Genomic DNA, 17473 nt, shown 5'->3' with positions numbered 1-17473 from the left:
TTGCTGGGCTGGAAAGGCAGCCACACTGTAGGCTCTGCTTTTTTTTTTTTTATTCTATGGTACTTGGGGGCAATGGAAGACCTGTGTGTCAATCATGAGCAGAATTTTGGAAACTTCTTGAGTTGTTACCGTTTTATACCGTTGTTTACTCTTATCTCCGATTAAAATGCTTCAGAAACTTGGGTGATAGGTTTCATCTTGAGAAAATAAAATCAAGGACAGGGTCTGCCCTTTCTCTGTGATTCTGAGCAGCGGGGCTGCTGCCTCCGAGAAGCACCGTTGAGGCGGGAGGGGCCCCCTTGGGCGCTGGTTGGGGCACACACCACGCAGCACCGCGCTCGGGCCTGGTCACAGCGGTTTTATTGGGCTCCAGCTCCCTCCCCAGCCGGGGGAGGCCGCGGGGACGTTTCCCTGCTTCCCCCCCATCCGGGAAACGCGGTACCGGCTCTCCCCCCTCAGTTCTCGGGGCCGGCCGCGGCCTGCCGCTCCCGGCGGCGCTGGAGGAGGCGGTAGGCGCGGACGCCGCACAGGTACCCGCCGTAGATGGTCAGCAGCGCCATGGAGCCGGAGAAGGCCTTGTAGCCGAAGTCGGCCAGCTGCTTGCCGGACACCATGTCTGCGCCTGCAAAACAAGGCGGCGGTCAGCGGGGCCGGGAGGGCTCCCCCCCCCGCCCCGTCCCGCCGGGATCGCCGCCCCCCGTCCCCTACCCCCATCCCCGTACCTGCGCCCTCGGGCTCCGGTACCACCGGCGTGCGGTTCCGCTGCAGGGCGCTTCCGGCCAGGGCCCCGCCTCCTTCCCGTCACGTGGGCGGCGCGGGGGCGGTGCCGCCGCGTTGCCCTCTGGGACGTGTAGTCCGCGGAGGCGGGAAGCTCACGCGGGACCTGCGGCGCCCCCTCGCGGGGGACGGCGGCGCTGCCGCTCTTCCACCTCCGGCGTCGCTTCAGGCGCCCGTCGCAGCCCTCCAGGTCATGGCCGCCCCGCGCTGCTGCCCCCCCGGCCCCGCTCTCCTCAGCACTTCCCTTGATACTGGCCTTTCTCAGCTGGGCCTTTCACCACCAGGCACAACCACAGGTCACCCCGCGTGAGGCTGAGGCGCCAGCAGCCCTGAGGGGCCTGACCTCAGCTGCGCAGGGGATGGAGCAAAGGCCACCGAAGGCGCGCTGCAGTGCTGAGGCACGCGGAGGCCTCGCTCCGCTTCCCCAGGGCCCAGCCTCTGCTCGCAGGCAGAGAGGCTCCTTCAAGAGGACTTTAGGACACCACGCTCCTCCAAAAGTGTTGGGGCAGCTGTTGGCAGGGAGTGGTGCTCTCCTCCCAGAGCTCCCTGCTAGCATTTGAATACTGCTGGCACAGCACTGCGCTGCTCTGAGGGCTCTGGCACGCACTGAGGCTGCAAGAGTCAGGCTCCCTCCCGCGCCTTTGTCCTCTCCCCAGGCCGCTGCACAGCAGCAGCTCCCAAGGCTGCAGCGTCCTGCAGTGCCTGGATGTGCTGAGGCTGCAGAACATAACTCCAAATGGCAAAGGGAAGACTTTTTATAGCTCATGAACTCCAGCTCTAGTGCAAGGCATAGGGTGTCTAAAAGCTGGAGACTTGTGCACTACCCCCCCCAGTGAGAGTTGGGACCTTCAGCAACTGCCGGGAGGGCCTGCAGGGACTGGGGCACTGCCAGCAGCACAGTGTCAAAGAAACCCCCACGAGGAGGGATGCACAAAGCACTTCCGTGGCCGAGGAGCTAACAGCTAAATGCAAGTCCAAAACACAATTCTAGATCCTGCTGCAGCTCCAGGCAGGTCCTGGCAAGAGTTTAGCAAGCCACGGTGAGGGACTGTCCTGAGTCTAGGGAGGAGACCTCCGAGACCCTCTCTCCTGTATGAGCCTCATGTCCAAACACCTGAGGTGGGATTCCTGAAGCATTTTGAGACAAAGGGAAGGAGAAGTTGTGCCAGCCCTGCAGGAACATGCTGGACTTCCTTCATCCCTCCTCCAACCTCAATAAAAAGTTCCTCATTAGAGAAAGCCCATGCTGGCTACTTTTCGTACGATAGCTCAGTTGAATTTAAAGGTCGTAGGGTGCCTAGTGAGAAAGCGTGTCTAATAAAAGGTACAGAAACAACTGCAGCGCCAGCAGATTAAATTCCCCTAGCAAGAGGCTGAGCAGAGGGCTAACAGTCCTGGAAAGGTCACTCAGTACAAGATGCATTTCAAAGAAACACGGCAAGGCAAGTCCAGGAAAAGCAGTTGCAAAGAAAGAGATGAATAAAAAAACACAGCATGTCCCAAGAAGCCAAGACATCAGAGAAGGAGAGGCCTGGGGTACATGGGGCGCAGTGGGGTCCTGGCCCAGCTCCTGCAGGCCCCAGGTAGAAGAGGTAGGATTCTGTACCCAGTTCAACATCACAACCTCAACGCTCTTCGGTCCTACAGCCAAACCTTAACACTGGAACCACTGCTGAGAAAAAGCAAGTGGGACATTGTGTTATGTTGTGACTGAACAGTGACCTGCAGGGGCATTCTTGCTGTTTCTGGGACAGCACATGAGGATGCAGAGCCAGGAGGGAACTGACAGTGCCCTGTTCTGCACTCTTAGCAAGTCCAGCAGGCATCGGACAAAGACAATGAGGCACCGGAGCCACAGAGCAAAGAGCGCGTCTCCCCTCTCCTCTCTGAGTTTATTATTATTTTAAACGTTCATAAAGTACACTGCTAGGCAGAAAGCCAGCGGAACTAGGACTCGGAACGGTGGTGGACAGTGAGACCTGCAGCAGCTCCGGCCTGCCAGCCCAGACAGGGATCAGTGAACCGCTGGACATGCTGGTCTGAGCAAACACAAGCGGAGTGAGCCAGCTTCAGAGGACCAGAGAGGCACGTGGCACCCAGCCGGACAAGGGGCAAGTTTGAAAGGCATAGCATGAGGCATGAGACCTCTGTCCTCTCCTGTGATGTTGGAGGTCTCCTTGTACATCTTGAGGATCACATGTCCATTGCTGCCCCTTGTGCTAGCGGGCAGTTTCCAGCACACTTGCAGGAGGGGCAGCAGGGAAAGTAAGTGTGGAACCTGCTTTCTCAGCTCCTAGAAAGCCACGCGTAGAAGCAAAGACCAGGCTAAGGCACAGACTGGAGCAAGGCAGAGAGAAGGCAAAAAGCTGCTGTGGATCATTCATCTAAAAGCAACAACTGCTTTGTCAGGTACACTGCCAAGGGTCACAGAGCCTGCCAGCTGCTCAGAAAGACTTTGGGGCAGTTGGTCCCTGCATTGCCAAAGCCAGCCAGAGGACAAACCGATACAAGGGAGAAAGGCTGTTCGGGGACAGTCAGTGGGCATGGAATTAGCACAGGCAGATCTGTGACAACAGGGGAGTTCCCTGGGTGCAGGGGCCAGGTTTGATTGTGAAAGCAAAGAGTCTAAATAAACAAGTTTTAAAGTCTCACTCTGGGGCTGCCCTCACATGCAAAGCATTGGCTGTACCATTCGGCAGGAGCCACTGGTGGTGGTTGGGGAAGCAGCATAAGGCAGGGTGGCAAAGAATGCTATTTTCTGTGCTGGTGCTTCTTAGAAAGAAGAGTGATTCTCAGTCCCTTTGAAAGTCCTGAGGAGCTTCACTCACCCTGGTGGAGCCTGGCAGGGAACTGTGCCCTCTCCATGAGACAGTTAAGCCAAAAGCAACAGCAGCAAGCAGGAAAGGGCTGGTATCATGCAAAGTGGCCCCATGGGGCTAATAGCAAAGCTTGTCCTCCCAGGCAGTGCCTCCTGCACAGCCCCTATCAATCAAGATGACCTGGCAGAGTCCCTCCGAGAACTGAATCCATCATGGCAAGAGAAAGTGAAAGGAGGAAGACGCTCGGCCCCTCTCAGGGCAGACCCTAGACAACAGCAGAAGCTAAACGAGCCCTTCAAAGACAGGAGATCAGCAGGTACCTCTGTGCAGATGCCGGGCTGAGGCTGGCAGTGTCCAGGGCTCAGAAAAGGAACCTCTGCCCTTCCAGCACTCTGCAAAGGCTCACAGGAAATCCGGACTCCTTACAAAGCAGCAAGTTGGTGTGGGCAGGAGCTCTCCGCTCATGTCGGCAGGATCAGTGGTTTTGCAGGCAGAGCCCGCTTACATGTGCTCAGGGTGGTTCTGGAGACACCTGATGACATCCGTAACAGGTTTGCCCTCATAGCAGATCTGGTACACAGCTGTGAAGAGGGGGAACCTGTGGGCGGATGAACAAAGTCACCCCCTGCACTGTCACCAGAGCGGGCAGAGTCAGAACACCTCAACTTCTGCGGCGACATGCAGGACCAGTGGGCAGGAGCAGGTGGGACAGTGGCATGGTGCCTCATCCAACAGGCCGCTCCTGCCCAGCTGGTTTGATGTGGGCAGTGCAGAGATTCACCTGAACAGCAGAGACACTATGGGTGGGTTTCCCCTCCCACAGCGGCAGGGAAGATCCCAGCCCCACCCCGAAAGAGCAGACAAGGGAGATGAGAACACTCACTTCTCCACTACGTTCTTGCTTTTAAGGATGCGATGAAGCTCAGCAGACGTCTGGGGACCCTGCAGCTTCTGCCCATTCAACATCTCCTTCTCCAGCTGCTCAATAGACTGAAACAACCCAACAGTGAGGGAGCTGGACCCTGCAACCCCATCCACTGCCCCACGTTCCTTCCCTGGAGCCAGGTTGTAGCACTCGGTGAGTGAAGACAGGTTGCCACGGTTCTAATTGGGTCCATCCTGCTGCCAGCTCAGCAGGTTGATGCAGATGTCAATGTTGCCTGCTCCCTGCTCTGCTTACCTTCCCGGTCTTGGCAAAAGCCTCAGCCACCTTGCGGTTGCGGCCACCATAGCAAGTAGTGATGAGGTCAGCAATCCCGCAGCTCTCCAGGAAGGTGGAGGAGGTGACGGGGCCCTTACAGAAGAGTTTGGCAAAACCAATCATCTCTGTCAGTCCCAGACGGATGACGGCGGCCTTCGTGTTGTCTCCATAGCCAAGCCCATCACAGAAACCAGCTCCTACAGCCACAACATTCTGGAAAACAACAGCAGCATAGAGGGACCTGTTCCCAGTGGAGCTCAGGGCTTTGCTGTGTCTATGAGCTGCCTGTGTGACCCCAAGCACAGGCTCCTGCCTGCCCCTGCCTATGCCAGTGACCATCATCCCTGCAAGCAGCTGAACAGGAGGACACATCCACAGTTCCCTCCAAAGTCTGGCCTTTGACCCAACGGTCTCAGCGAGCCACAGTGCGATACCCAGTAGGGTTTATTCAACTGGCAGCCTCCTCCCCAGAGCTCCCTGCAGAGCCCTAGAAAACCGCAGGCTCCACTAACCAAGACCTACAAACCCCAGTGAGCGGCTCACCCACCTTGAGAGCCCCACAGATCTCTACGGTGTCAGCTTCCTGCACCACCGTCACACGGAAGTTCGGTGTCTGCATCAGCTCCTTCAGCATCCGCCCATGCTGCATGTTCTTGCAGCCTGATGAGACAAAGGGAGATGGGGGAAGATGATGGGGAGACCCTAAGGTAGGACTGTGCTGCTCTCCTGCCCAGTGGTGCGTTCCTGCAGCATAGCCCTTGCAGCTAGTGCAGCGAGAGGAACCTATTGCCCAACTGATGGACGTTGCTAAACATTTGCAGGTCTGCAAAGTGCCAAGCACACATTGCCTGGCAGATAAGCAAGATTTAACCTTGGAATTCCCAGAAGACGGGGACGATCCCTACTGCTGTGTCAACAAGACAAATGACATGCCCAGTAGATTAAAGGCATCTTCAAAGGCTGCAAATTTGGATTTGGAGATTGCTGTTCTCCCTGTTCCTGCAGCATCCTGCACGAGAGCGTTTTTGTGTGTCGCAGTGACAGCTTGCTCTGCTTATACCTCTCCAGTCTCTGCAGCCTCCTGCACAGCGTGTTAGCTTTTGTTTAAAACACAGACACTTTGAATCCCGTAACTTCTAACGCAGCAAACTGTTCTGTTGGTTTTGGCTGCTGTGCATGATTCACAAACAGCATGGAGGATGTCAGGAACAGTCACCAGATGAACTTTCAAGCAGCCCTGGCTGGCAATAACATGAGATCCAGGTGAGCGTCCCTTGAAGCCCAAGGAAATGAAGGTAGGAACTCTTATTTCCTAAAGGTCCTCTTGGCGTCCCCCCCTTTCATTTGCGCCAGGCAGACTGCCTGGTGCTCAGAGTCTGTGCTGGCAGGAACTTTTAGACACACAACTCTGTTTTTAACGAAGACAGCAATCACATCGTAAACCCTGTGAATGAGTTCATCCAACTCCTATGGCGTCTCACTGCCTCCACGGGGAAAAAGGGCCGGCTCACCCTAGGCAGCTGTAGTTTAAGCTGCACCATGCTCACCCCTTCGCCTCTTCCTGCTTGTCAGAAGTGAAGGCTCCTAATGAGGAGGGATCTTGGCTCCTTACCAATGGTTGTTTCACAGAACTTCTCTTCTGCCACTTCATTAGCAATGTTGGCCCCCATAAGGACGCTCATCTCTATTCCCAGTTTCTCATGGATAATGTCTGAGATCAGCCTCAGCCCATCTGGTCCTTCGTCCACTCCCTGGGAGACAATCAGGGACAGAGATGAGCATCTGCCCTCCCCCTCCCCAAGACCTGGTCCCACCTGCCCCAATCCCGTCATTCCCTGTGCTGCAATGCTCCGACTCTCATCCCGACAGCCCCCCCAGTGCTCAGCTGCACCCCACTCCTCACAGCACTTGAGATCCCCCACATGCCCTCACCCTTCCCCTCCACCAATATCCCTCCAAATCCCCCCCGAAGACTCTGCCCTCCCTTCCCACTCTCCCCACACCCCCCCATAACCCTGGAGCCCACTTTCTGCTCCAAAACCCCAGGATTCCCTTTGCAGCCTCTCCGAGCCAGGCTGCTGCCAGCTAAGCCCCCTTGGCCCAGCGTGCCGCCCGGGCAGCGCTCCTGCTCGCACCTTGATGAGCGACACCCCAACAGCATCTTTCTTCACGTGGCCCTTGAGCTGGTCACAGACTTTGCAGATAAACTGGTGGGGCACCACAAACAGGAGGATGTCAGCCCCAGCGCAGGCTTTCAGCAGGTCGGGCTCTGCTACCTGAAGAGAGCGTGACTGGCATCAGGGACTTGTGTCTGTAGTTGTGCAGTGAGTGTGTCCTGAATCCGGAACAAGGGGAGCAGGAGCTTGAGAGCAACTGCTGGGGGCTTCCCTGTAAGGGAAGGAAGGGCACAAAGTCGCTGCCCCAAGGTCCCCTTCCAGGGCTGGCAGGACAGAGGGGCTGGAGCAGAGCAGGGCAAAGGCAGCCCGAGCCGGTCCCATGAAGGTGGTGCAAAGAGCTGGGGTCATTCTAGGAGCCTCAGGAGGCCAGTGCGGGCTGTGGGGCTGAGCGTACAGCCGTGGGGCAGCAGGCTCCGCGGGCTCTTCGCATGCTGCTGATGCCAGCTCGGAGGCAGCCACATGGCCTCAAGCCCAGCCCGCAGGATGCCAGAGCGGGGGCAAAGGTGGGCAGCGAGAGCAGCCAGGGCTGCAGCTCGTCCAAGCGCAGATCAAGGTCACCGGGAGGGTGTAACTGAGTCCCATGCAGCCCAGTGCATCCCCGTGCATCCCCTACCTTCGCACCCCTGGTGCCCCGGACACCAGGGCTCCAGCAGCTCCCAGCACAGCTATTTATTACCGCTCGCCAGTGAGCCCGGCTGTCAGCACCGGCCCTTGCACTCAGCGGAGAAGCCGCCCGTGGGCCACACTCACCACGTTGGGTGGCAGCTTGTGCCCTGGCAGGTACTTGACATTTTCGTGCTCCGTGTTGATGATGTCGGTGAGCCGCCGGCCACCCACCTCCTCCTCTAGCACCCACATGTTCACCTGGTTCTCGAAGGTGCTCAACCGCGCTGCGTTGCTGCCAGCGATCTTGGCGATGGCTGAGCCCCTGCATGGGCAGAGCAGAGCTGTAGGCAGTGGGCACCGAGGCCGCTAGCACCAGCAAGCCCAGTGCGCCCCAGGTCACACGCACAGGGGTCCTTGTGAAATGGGGACGGCTTGCACCGTGTACTGGGGGGCACTGGGGAGGATGGGGACCGCGCTGTGCTCGAAGAGGGGACCCGGGTGTCCGGGCAGCGGGTGCTCACCAGTTGCCAGAGCCCACGATGCAGACTTTCTTGCCACCCATGGTGCGCAGAGCCGGGGCACTGCGCAGCGCTGAGCCCGCCGCTGGTATTTCAAGGCTGCCCGGCACAGGGGCGGCCCCGTCCCGCCTCTGGCCCCGCCTCGCCCCCGGGGAAACCGGGCACCCATGCCCCGGGGCGGCGGACCCCGCCGCCTTCCCAGGCACAGCCCGCACAGCCCGGTGGGCGGCAATGGGGGGCTGCGCTGCAGGTGCAAATGGCTCCCCTGAAGCAAAGGTGAAATAGCTCAGATCCCAAATCTCAGCAGAACTGGGAGTCAGCCCAACCGCTCTCCCCTTTTTTCTGCATAAAAGTATTGTACTTTCCCCCTCTTCCTAAAATTGCTTTTTTAATTTTCCCCAAGTAAGAAATAGGAACCATCTGGTTGCAGACCCAGGACACAACTCCTGCCATGACCTCACAGCCTTAAGCAGCAGCACTAACTGCCTGACCTTAGGCAAACTGCCCTTTCTTCTATACACTGAGGATCTCTTGCCCCCGCAACAAAGGCTTACAGGTTTTCTGTAAAGCATTACATTTCTGCCCTTATAAACAAGGCAGGGTGAAGAGAATAATGCCCCTTTTGCATGGTTTTAAACCCTTGTATGTAAACTTTAATAGTTTCCTCAAAATTATGCCTGACTCCCATGGGGCTTGTAACAGGCTGTCACAATTCTGCAAGGCAGCAGTGTGTGGAAACTGGGCTGACGAGATGTTATCAGCAGCTTGGCCACTGGATTTCCAGTTTTGCTCAAGTTACTTTGTTTACCACAAAAGCACTTTGCAAAGGCTTAGCAGACTCTGCAAGCCAGGAGATCCTTACATGAAAGACTCTCTATAAAAGGCCAAAATATGACGAACATTTTCTCTCCCCTCTCTTAATGCAGTTGGCTTTGTTAAAAAAAATAAAAAAATAAAGAAGTGGAGATAACCCTGTCCCTTCCCAGGCAAGTACATGAAATGTCATCCACCAAGGCAGCTGCTGAGAGAAAGTGTGCTGTCAACACAGAAGGAGGGAGAACAGCTTCCTTCACAGGAGGCTTTTATTAAAACTGGGTGACATCTACAAGGATACAGTACAAAAAAAAATTTGGTCCATGGAAAAAACCATAATACTCAGTTAAGAAAAGCAGTTATCCTGCAACAGCTATGTTTGCCTACGCAGTACTCGGCATCCTTCATGTGTGACTACCCTGAGGAGTCAGTGGGCTGCTTCATCAGCACCAAGACCTTCACCCCAGGACCACAGAGGAGCCATTTCATAAGGGGGCAAAGGAGAAGGAAAGTCGAGAGTCTATCACTCACAGACATGTAGGAACACAGACACAAGGAGTAGGGCCACCCAGGCTCCCAAATTCATAGCAACCTTCCCAACCACACCAAAGCTGGGTGTGGGGATGAGGGGGGTTTGTCAGTAACACAACTTTGCAGCTATTCCAAGAGAATATGACCAACTTTCAAGTCCATTTGCATTACAGTCCCGAGCAGAAATACTGAGATCAGGATTAAGAGAAGCCATTCTCTTACACCTGACTACTACTCCACTAGTAACTCATTCCATGAAGACTCATCTGGGCTGCTATTCCCCACAGTAGAGAAAATCTACTTGTTCATTCCTGAACCATGCTGGGCCTTATGGCAGCTCCAGAACCTAAAACTTGACTAAAAAGAGCTTCAGCATGGAAACACCTGCTAACTCGCATATGCTTGGAGCTACGTCCATTCCCAAGGACTGTCCTGTTACACCCTCAGATCCATACGAAGAAGCCTCTGGTCCCCACAGCAAGTGACACAGGATAACTGTCCCAAAGGAATGAGCCTACAACACTGTGCCCCTGCACAATTCCATCAGGCAGCTGCTGCATCCCCTCTCCCTGCTACAGGGAAAACAAGCAGCCAGATGGCTTGCTGGAACCGCAAGTGTAGGTCTTTTGAAGTGCAGAGAAATCCCACCACTCCAATGCTTCCACATCCCTGCAGTAAGCCAATGCCTCATCTCCCCTGTGATCCTGGCCTAGGACAGTCTGTCAAAGAACACAAAGGGAACGGGGCAGGGAAAGAGGGACAAGGGAAGAAGCAATTCCCTACACAGTCCAGTAACTTCCTCAAGGAGGAGAGTGACCTATGAGGCAGCCCAGTGCAGCAGCACCCTCCGAGCGAGGGAGTAAGGGCAGGGAGGTATGTCAACTCATGGCATCCTGCCCACTACATCTCCTGGCACCTTGCTATAAAACGAGGCAGGGAAGAAACTAGCCACAGAACTCCACCTTTACAGCTGATCCAGGCTTCCCAGAGCCAGGTCTTGTGTGCCACAACTAGATCCCAGTTGGGGAGGAATGGGCTGTGGATTCTGAACTTAAGAAAGGCTCCAAGTCAGCAGTCATACTGGCTACTGGGGACACTACAGGCAGTGCGGAGTCAAGGGGAGGCTCTCGGAAGCCTTGGGACTGACAAGGCAACAGTCAGGAAGAAAACCAGGTAGAAATGTGTGCTCGTTGAAGCCTGTCTGTTTGCCACACCCCAGAAGACCCCAAGTGTCCTGGAGTTGCCCCAACAGGGACAATGCCAGGATGAATAATGATGCGGGCCTCGCTGCTGGAGTGGGATTATGTGAGCCTTAACAGTGTACTCTGCAGCTCTCTGTCTCCACAAATAGCTGTGATGCCTTCTGGTTGGGGAGGAGCGGAGCAGCCTATGTGTTACGGATTCCCAGGGCCTGCTCCAATTCCTGCCGTCTTTGCTGCACCTGCAAGAGAAGCCAGAATCGCAGCATTAACATACTCAGATGGTGCAGCACCACAGCATCCAAGTAACACAGGACCCAGCTGGAAAAGGGGGAACTCACACTGGGACCACTATGCATAAGCACTGTCTACAAGTGAAGCTTAGCACTGCCACTTTCCGCTGGCAGCAAGGAGTGACGGGTACCCTGAGCCACCGGGTACAGAGGGGGACCCCTGCTCGGGGACGCTCACCTTGGAGTAGAAGTATCTGCACACGGCTTCCTGAGCCCACGGCTGGAAGTAGAACTCAGCTCTACGCTCCTCTTCAGGATTCCCAACAACATCAGTCATTGTCTGGAGAGCACAAAGGACAAAACAGTTCAGGGAGTGTAAAAGCTCTGGCTGTGCTGAGCGAACCCACACCCCCTCCCCTTTCCTCAAAGAAATTTCAGTACAGTCAGGTCAGGTTCTTACGCCTGACTCCAATTCTAGTCTCTCTTTCTGAGCAGGAAATTGCCTCTCTCTCTGTGGGAGCGGGTTATAATGAGGGAAGCGTGCGACTGGATCCACCTTCCACACAAGACAAAGCTTTTACCTTTAAATCCCGGCACTGGGACTGTAGCCAGTCATTGATGAAGCCCTGAGGATCTCGGGCAAAGCTCAGCATGAACTCACGCTGGGTCTTCAGCTGGTTAATTGTCTCTATTGTTTCATGAATCTGAAGGAGATAAGTGCAGCAAGTAAACTGCTAAATAGGGGAAAAAGTCAGACAGAAACATCAAGAGACCCAACACAAAGGTGAATTCTTATACTCCCTGGTTGACTTATACCTATCAGACAGGATTTTCAGTTCCCAGTTTCCTGCTCTGAATATTACCAGTTTTCCCAATGACCATTTGCTTTAAAATTACGCTTCCAGGTAAAGCCACCTGTTTGTAAGCATGGCTGACCCCACTCCAGCCTCCAAATGCACAACAGAGCAAAGCTGAACTCCTGTCCGGTTCAGGGCTCACCTACTCCAGAGACACATTCCTACCTAGTGATGAGGAGGGCAGACCTGAAGGAGCTATTCCTACCTTGTTATCCAGAGCAGCAATTTCCTGTTGACTGGCTGTGGACAGCAGAAAGGAATTCATCTGAGTTTTCAAGGTATCATCCACCTCCACATCAATGTCATAGCAAGCTGTTTTCTTCTGGTCGTTTGGGTCAACACTAGGGGCATCCACAAGAAAGAAGCCAAAATAAGCGAGTAGCTCAAGAAAGTACCAAATTGTAGCTCCTCTAGGATGACGCATCATAGGGACTGCAGGCAGGGACAAGCCATGATAGTGTTAGCTTCAGCTCTAACACCAAGCAGCAAAGCTCCACTGATGGCTTTGCAGCACAAGGACCAAGTGATTGTTCCAAGCAGACTTCTATCTGCAAAAGCGTAATGTAAAGGACAGCATGAACGTGGGAGTGCCTTGTGGAAAAGAGCGATGCGGTAAACGAAAGAGGCGGCTATTCTTGTACAAAGAAACAATGACAGGCAACAGGGGAACTGCAGCTGAAAATCAGAACATATTACATCATCTTCCTATGCCAGCCTCATCCATCCCTTCCGCTCTTCTTCCTAAAAATGTGAAGTCAAGCAGACCAGTCTCACCTGATCACATGATTAATGATGATCGGTTCTGGGGGCATAAGCAAGGCATGAAGTCTTTGTGGGATTTCAGAGAACTTCATCCGCTGAGATTCAAATATCTGTGACAGAAACACAGGGTTAAGGAAAGGAACAGGAGCTCAGTGCCAGCGATCACTGCCTGCTGACAAAGAAAAGCTGAAACAGTCGCTCGTTCCAGCCACACTGTTACCTGCTGGAGGTATTTGTCACAGATGACATACTCCCGCTCATGGGGGTCCTGGAGCTTGTGGGTCTTGATGTATTGCCACAATGCCTGGATGATCACTGGACGGGTCTGAGTGTGAATCCCCAAGAGACGAGCCAAGCGGGGATCCAATTTGAATTGGGGAGGCTGAAACAAAAAGCACAGAAAGGTGAGATGGCCACAGACACAGCTAACAGTACGTGCCCAGCACTGTTACTCCCAATATCTTACCTGGTAATCCAGCATCAGAAGGACAGTACAGCGCACATTTACATCTCCCGGCCTCTTCACCTGGAAGCCATCTGTCTCCTGAGTTGTAGCAGTCCTGTGCCACTGGAACAGGAGAGGGCATTTAGAAGCACCCCCAGACTTGGTTCCCTTTGCTCCTGCTGCTTGGCACCCGACAAGCTTGCCAGTAAATCCCACCCACCTAGAGAAAGTTTACCTTATTCCCACTGACAGCCTGAAACAAGAGTTAATACATTTGTTCAGACCCCCAGCAAGTCAGAGGAAAAGCTAAGATAAGAATTCAAGAGCTCCTGGCTCTCAGCCACTTGTTCAAACCTTAAGTATCCCCCACCTCTCAAGTTGCAAGTGATATACAAACCCTGCCTGCTGAAACACCAACCCATTTTTAGAGGTAACACTGCAAAAAGAAGCTCACCTCTACTAGGTGATTGTCAGGGCCATACAGGTCTTTATCAAGTTCAATGACCAGAGATTTAAAGAAGGATGAGAACTTTCTTTTCTGCTTGGTGGCATCGTATTTGGACAAAGCAGACTGCAAGCAACACAGGAAGGAAAAGTGTTAGGACAGGAAGTCTCAGCACTCAAGCACAGCCACCGTGCACGACAGCGTTCCTTTAAGTTCTGAACACCCGAATTCACCAACATGTGCTTGAAAATCATGTTCCAAGTCAGAAAGTGAAAGACTGCAGTTAAAGATGAGCTCGCAGGAATTAAATCGCTCAGCAATTACATACAATGCAAGTGCCCTGCTTCTCAGAGCCAGGGTACACAAGTGCCACTGATCTGCTCTCACCATTAATTCTTATAGCTATAAGAACTTTGTATAACTCATGTCCTGCCATGGGGATACCCATCGGTCTCCAAGTTGGGCGCTCGGTCTCGTCACCATCAGACTCCTTGGAAAACAGAGATGAAGGAGGATATCAAGCCCCTAGCTACGCTCTCAGTCACCAAGAAACTGGTTTCATTGCCAATTCCAGATCCATAAAGTCACCTCTGTGGCTGGGTATCTCACACTTACATCTTCCAGCAGCCGCCCTTCCACCCGAAGCTCCCAGGACGCGACTGTTCCTTCACCATCCTCTGCATCCGACTTGGCTGGATTGAAGGTATTGGAGATAAAAATACGTAGCTTTCGTTTTTGCTAAGAGAAAAAGCATCGGCTCAGTGTTAATTCTGAAATAAAGGGCTGACTACCTTGTTTATGTTTTACTAAAACTAAGCTTAATGGTTTTAGCTGCCTCATATTCTCCCTCTCCCAGGGCAGACAGCAAGGAAAGAGGCATTTCTGTTTCCACTCCTTGGTTACGTCTGGAGCATTAAGATTCCTGATACGCCACGCTTACAGGGACACGACCCAAGCTTTAGTGCCCTCCTACTGTCTTAACTAAAGTAAGAGCCTCCAAACCTTGCTTACAATAACCATGAACGCCGCCCTTCCCTACCTTAATGGGTCGCTTCAAAGCCTCCTGGATATCCAAGCGTTTCCTCATGATGGTCTGGTCCAATTTCCTTTCGAAGGCCAGCAAGTCCATATAGGCCTGAGACTCGGGTACAAGTTCACGAATCTGCAGCCAATCGAGAATGCAAATCACTGTCAGCTCCCCAACACTTCTCCAGTCTACTTCGTATCAACACAGGCTGCAACTGCGCACACCACTCACCCTCTGAGGTAGAATTTTGTCAGCCATCTTCTTCTTTTTAGCACTGTTGAGGAAGGAGATGCACACACAGGCATTAAAATGGCAACCACTTTCTGCAAATTAACTGTAGGCATTCACGAAGGGAGCAAGATGACGGCTTATTTTCTGGTTTAGTACTACGGCATTAGAAGTGCTCTCAGCCTGGATGCCAGCCTTGGGCCCAGGCTCATTTTCAGAGGCACTTCTCGTTACCGTCAGCGCAGAGTCAGGCTCTTTATTCCCCACGGCCCCTGCCAGGCCTCCAGCATTGCAGAGCTGACGAACCCTGCAGCAGTGTGACTAACTGATTACCTGAACGTTTCACATCCCCTACGAGAGCTTAGAAAGTGGGGTTATATCAAGTTGGAAAGGGCATACTGACATAACGCCTCGCCAAAGTGACTCTCTAGCCTCAATTAGCTTTAGATTGAGTTTTCTAGGAGACGCATTTTAAATCGAGGGATGAATTACCAGCGTTACCAAGGCATCATGTTATACTGCCAGAAACGTTACATAAACTTGCTCTTGTCTAGCTGCACGTTAGTCTTTTATCTGCTGGAAGCCCCCCTCTCCCAGAGAAGGAGCTGCGCAAGAAGGCTGACGTCCCTTTCAGCCACCCAACAAAAAGAAGCCCAAGCATGACACGAAGGCAGAGCGCCCCAGACAGAGCCGAACAGAAAAGCTTTGTGCCACTAAGCACAGCCAGTGACTGACGCTTCCCACTGCCCCGTGCCCGGCACAGTCCCCGCTTCAGCGAGGACTCACTGCTCGCTCTCCGATTTCAGAGGTGCCTGCCCGCACCCCCAAACCATGCTTCTCCCCGTGGGGGCCTTTGGGGAGAGAGGCAACGCGTCTGTGCCCGGGCAGAGGATGTCCCGAGACGCCCCGCTGCCCGGGGATGCCCCGGGATGCCCCGAGACGCCCCGCTGCCCGGGGATGCCCCGGGATGCCCCGAGACGCCCCGCTGCCCGGGGATGCCCCGGGATGCCCCGAGACTCCCCGCTGCCCGGGGATGCCCCGGGATGCCCCGAGACTCCCCGCTGCCCGGGGATGCCCCGGGATGCCCCGAGACGCCCCGCTGCCCGGGGATGCCCCGGGATGTCCCCGCTGCCCGGGGATGCCGGCCCTTACTTGTGGTTGCGGTTGGGCACGGCCTGCGGCTGCACCTGCTGGAGCTGCTGCGGCGCCGGCCTCTTGCGGGCCTGGTCCAGGCTGGCCTGCGCCATCCCGGGCCGCACCGCCGGGCTCCCGCCGTAACCGGGCGGCCCCATGGAGGGGCCCTGTGGCGCCAGCCGGCTGCCCGGTAACATTCCGGGGCGCTGCGGAGAGAAGAAAACCGGTCCAGTGCCCACCGGGAGGGGCCGTCCCCGCCGCCCCCGCTCCCTCCCGCCCCGCCCCGCGCAGCGCCGGTCCGCGCGCCCCCGCCGGCCCCTCCCCCGCCTCACCGGGTAGGCGGCTCCCGGCAGCGGCGAGCGGTACAGGCCCTGTCCGGGAGCCGGGCCCATGCGCACCGGCCCGCCCGGCGTGCCCGGCCCGAGCGCGCCGGCCCCGGCAGCGGCCCCACCGCCGCCGCCGCTGGGAGTCACCGACTGGAATCCCGCCCGCGCCGCCATCTTCTCCAGCACAAAGGGGAACGGGCCGGAACCGGATGTTCGTCACAGAGAGTACGCGCGGGTGCCGCGCTAGCGAGGCACCGCCCACAACCGCCGCCCTCTGCCGATTGGAGGCTCGCGCTAGGGGGCGGCGGGAGCGTGCAGGGTGTTGGCAGTGCTGAGGCCATGGGGGTGAATGGGAGACGGGGGGGGGGTCCTGGGGCGTCAGCGAGGGGTGCAGGGTCCGTGAAGGCGGGGGGTGCAGGGAGCCTTGTTCAGGGGGAGCCTGTGGGGGATGCAAGGGCCATGGGGGTCCTGGGGGTGTTCGGAGCAGGGTGGGAGAGGCAGCAGGCCGTGCACCGGCTCCCGTCTCTGTGCGAGACCACCTGCAAGAGAAGTCGCAGCTCCTTGAATCCCCCGGCTGGCAGCCATCGAGCTCCCTTCAGGGGTGCCCAGGGACTCACCTGCCCACCTCAGCCGCTGTTGCACGCACTGACCTCTCCTGTCCTCGTTCAGCCTGGCTGATTTCCACTGCAGCACTGAGCTGTTACAGCCAGAGCTGCTCTGGCGTTGAGGGTGGTTGGGGTGACCGTCCCACGCTTGCCAGGCCGTAACTGTAGCACTCGCTGTTGTAAATACGTGCCTACTGCCAGACATGCCGGTCCTGAAGCCTCCCTTGCTCTGGGATGTGCTCGGAGGAAGGTGGCTTTGCCTGCCCCAGGGATGGAGGAGTCCAACGTGCAGACCTGGCAGTAACACCTCTCACCAGAGCTGCCATCCTTAACATCTTAAGAAGTAAGCTTACGGAGGCATAAATGGGCATGAATGGAGTCAGTTTGTTCAGGTTTAGGCTGAGCACCCAGGAAAAGGATTCCTATCTCCCTTGACAGTGACTTGGGTTGCTACAGAAAGCACAACATAAGAATTAAAGGCCACTTTCTGCAAGCATTAGCATTAAGTTCTCTATCCCCCAGAGCCCTTACCCTTGCCGTTGCTCAGAGAGCATTAATCCGTGAATAAAAGCCAAGTGAGCAGTCACACCACAAGTATTAATTAAGCAATTAATGATGATCATGGGTCATTTCGGAGGCTGTCCTGTACGGTGCCTGGCATTGTTGACTGAGCAAAGAAGTGGGGATGTGTTGGCATCTTTTCTGCCAGATAGCGGCATTTCCTATCCTTGATGAAAAACATGAAGCTCTGAGCACAGCCATTAACTGTT

At 55.2% G+C, this 17473-nt stretch overlaps 3 protein-coding genes across 5 annotated transcripts; all 3 read right to left on the bottom strand.

The window, feature by feature from the left end:
* Positions 1–343: 343 nt before the first annotated feature.
* On the bottom strand, positions 344–756 carry LOC132320489 (cytochrome c oxidase assembly protein COX14 homolog). The gene is made up of 2 exons (XM_059832913.1): positions 723–756; positions 344–622 (listed from the first exon to the last, which is right to left on the bottom strand). The coding sequence occupies exon 2, from the start codon at positions 612–614 to the stop codon at positions 456–458; it is 159 nt and encodes a 52-aa protein (XP_059688896.1). The 5' UTR covers positions 615–622; positions 723–756; the 3' UTR covers positions 344–455.
* A 1895-nt stretch (positions 757–2651) lies between these two features.
* GPD1 (glycerol-3-phosphate dehydrogenase 1) lies at positions 2652–8142 on the bottom strand. Of its 2 annotated transcripts, none has more exons than XM_059832888.1 (8): positions 8102–8142; positions 7725–7902; positions 6933–7073; positions 6410–6548; positions 5345–5457; positions 4777–5010; positions 4480–4586; positions 2652–4194 (listed from the first exon to the last, which is right to left on the bottom strand). In XM_059832888.1, exons 1-8 carry the CDS (start codon positions 8140–8142, stop codon positions 4098–4100), a joined length of 1050 nt encoding a protein of 349 aa, XP_059688871.1. In that variant the 3' UTR covers positions 2652–4097. The 2 variants fall into 2 exon arrangements, with proteins under 2 accessions (XP_059688871.1, XP_059688872.1); XM_059832889.1 differs by having other exon boundaries at positions 6933–7004.
* A 1041-nt stretch (positions 8143–9183) lies between these two features.
* On the bottom strand, positions 9184–16272 carry SMARCD1 (SWI/SNF related, matrix associated, actin dependent regulator of chromatin, subfamily d, member 1). Of its 2 annotated transcripts, XM_059832882.1 has the most exons (13): positions 16105–16272; positions 15791–15978; positions 14642–14684; positions 14423–14545; positions 13999–14121; positions 13393–13509; positions 12960–13061; positions 12714–12875; positions 12506–12603; positions 11937–12072; positions 11456–11578; positions 11113–11214; positions 9184–10883 (listed from the first exon to the last, which is right to left on the bottom strand). In XM_059832882.1, the coding sequence occupies exons 1-13, from the start codon at positions 16270–16272 to the stop codon at positions 10830–10832; spliced, it is 1539 nt and encodes a 512-aa protein (XP_059688865.1). In that variant the 3' UTR covers positions 9184–10829. The 2 variants fall into 2 exon arrangements, with proteins under 2 accessions (XP_059688865.1, XP_059688866.1); XM_059832883.1 differs by lacking the exon at positions 11456–11578.
* Between the last annotated feature and the right edge of the window lie 1201 nt (positions 16273–17473).

The sequence above is a fragment of the Gavia stellata genome, chromosome 36 (assembly GCF_030936135.1).
Source record: "Gavia stellata isolate bGavSte3 chromosome 36, bGavSte3.hap2, whole genome shotgun sequence".
Taxonomy (NCBI): Eukaryota; Metazoa; Chordata; class Aves; order Gaviiformes; family Gaviidae; genus Gavia; species Gavia stellata.
Note: the sequence above shows the minus strand (reverse complement) of the source record. Positions and strands in the feature narration are given on the sequence as shown.

Coding starts and splice junctions, on each gene's coding strand:
- GPD1 (XM_059832888.1), bottom strand. CDS start 8,142: ATGGGTGGCAAGAAAGTCTGCATCGTGGGCTCTGGCAACTG. Junction 7,903..8,101: donor ATCGTGGGCTCTGGCAACTG/GTGAGCACCCGC, acceptor CTGCCCATGCAG/GGGCTCAGCCATCGCCAAGA. Junction 5,011..5,344: donor AGATCTGTGGGGCTCTCAAG/GTGGGTGAGCCG, acceptor GTTGTTTTCCAG/AATGTTGTGGCTGTAGGAGC.
- SMARCD1 (XM_059832882.1), bottom strand. CDS start 16,272: ATGGCGGCGCGGGCGGGATTCCAGTCGGTGACTCCCAGCGGCGGCGGC. Junction 14,546..14,641: donor ACAAAATTCTACCTCAGAGG/GTGAGTGGTGTG, acceptor GATTGGCTGCAG/ATTCGTGAACTTGTACCCGA. Junction 12,876..12,959: donor TTCTGATGCTGGATTACCAG/GTAAGATATTGG, acceptor TTTTTGTTTCAG/CCTCCCCAATTCAAATTGGA.
- LOC132320489 (XM_059832913.1), bottom strand. CDS start 614: ATGGTGTCCGGCAAGCAGCTGGCCGACTTCGGCTACAAGGCCTTCTCC.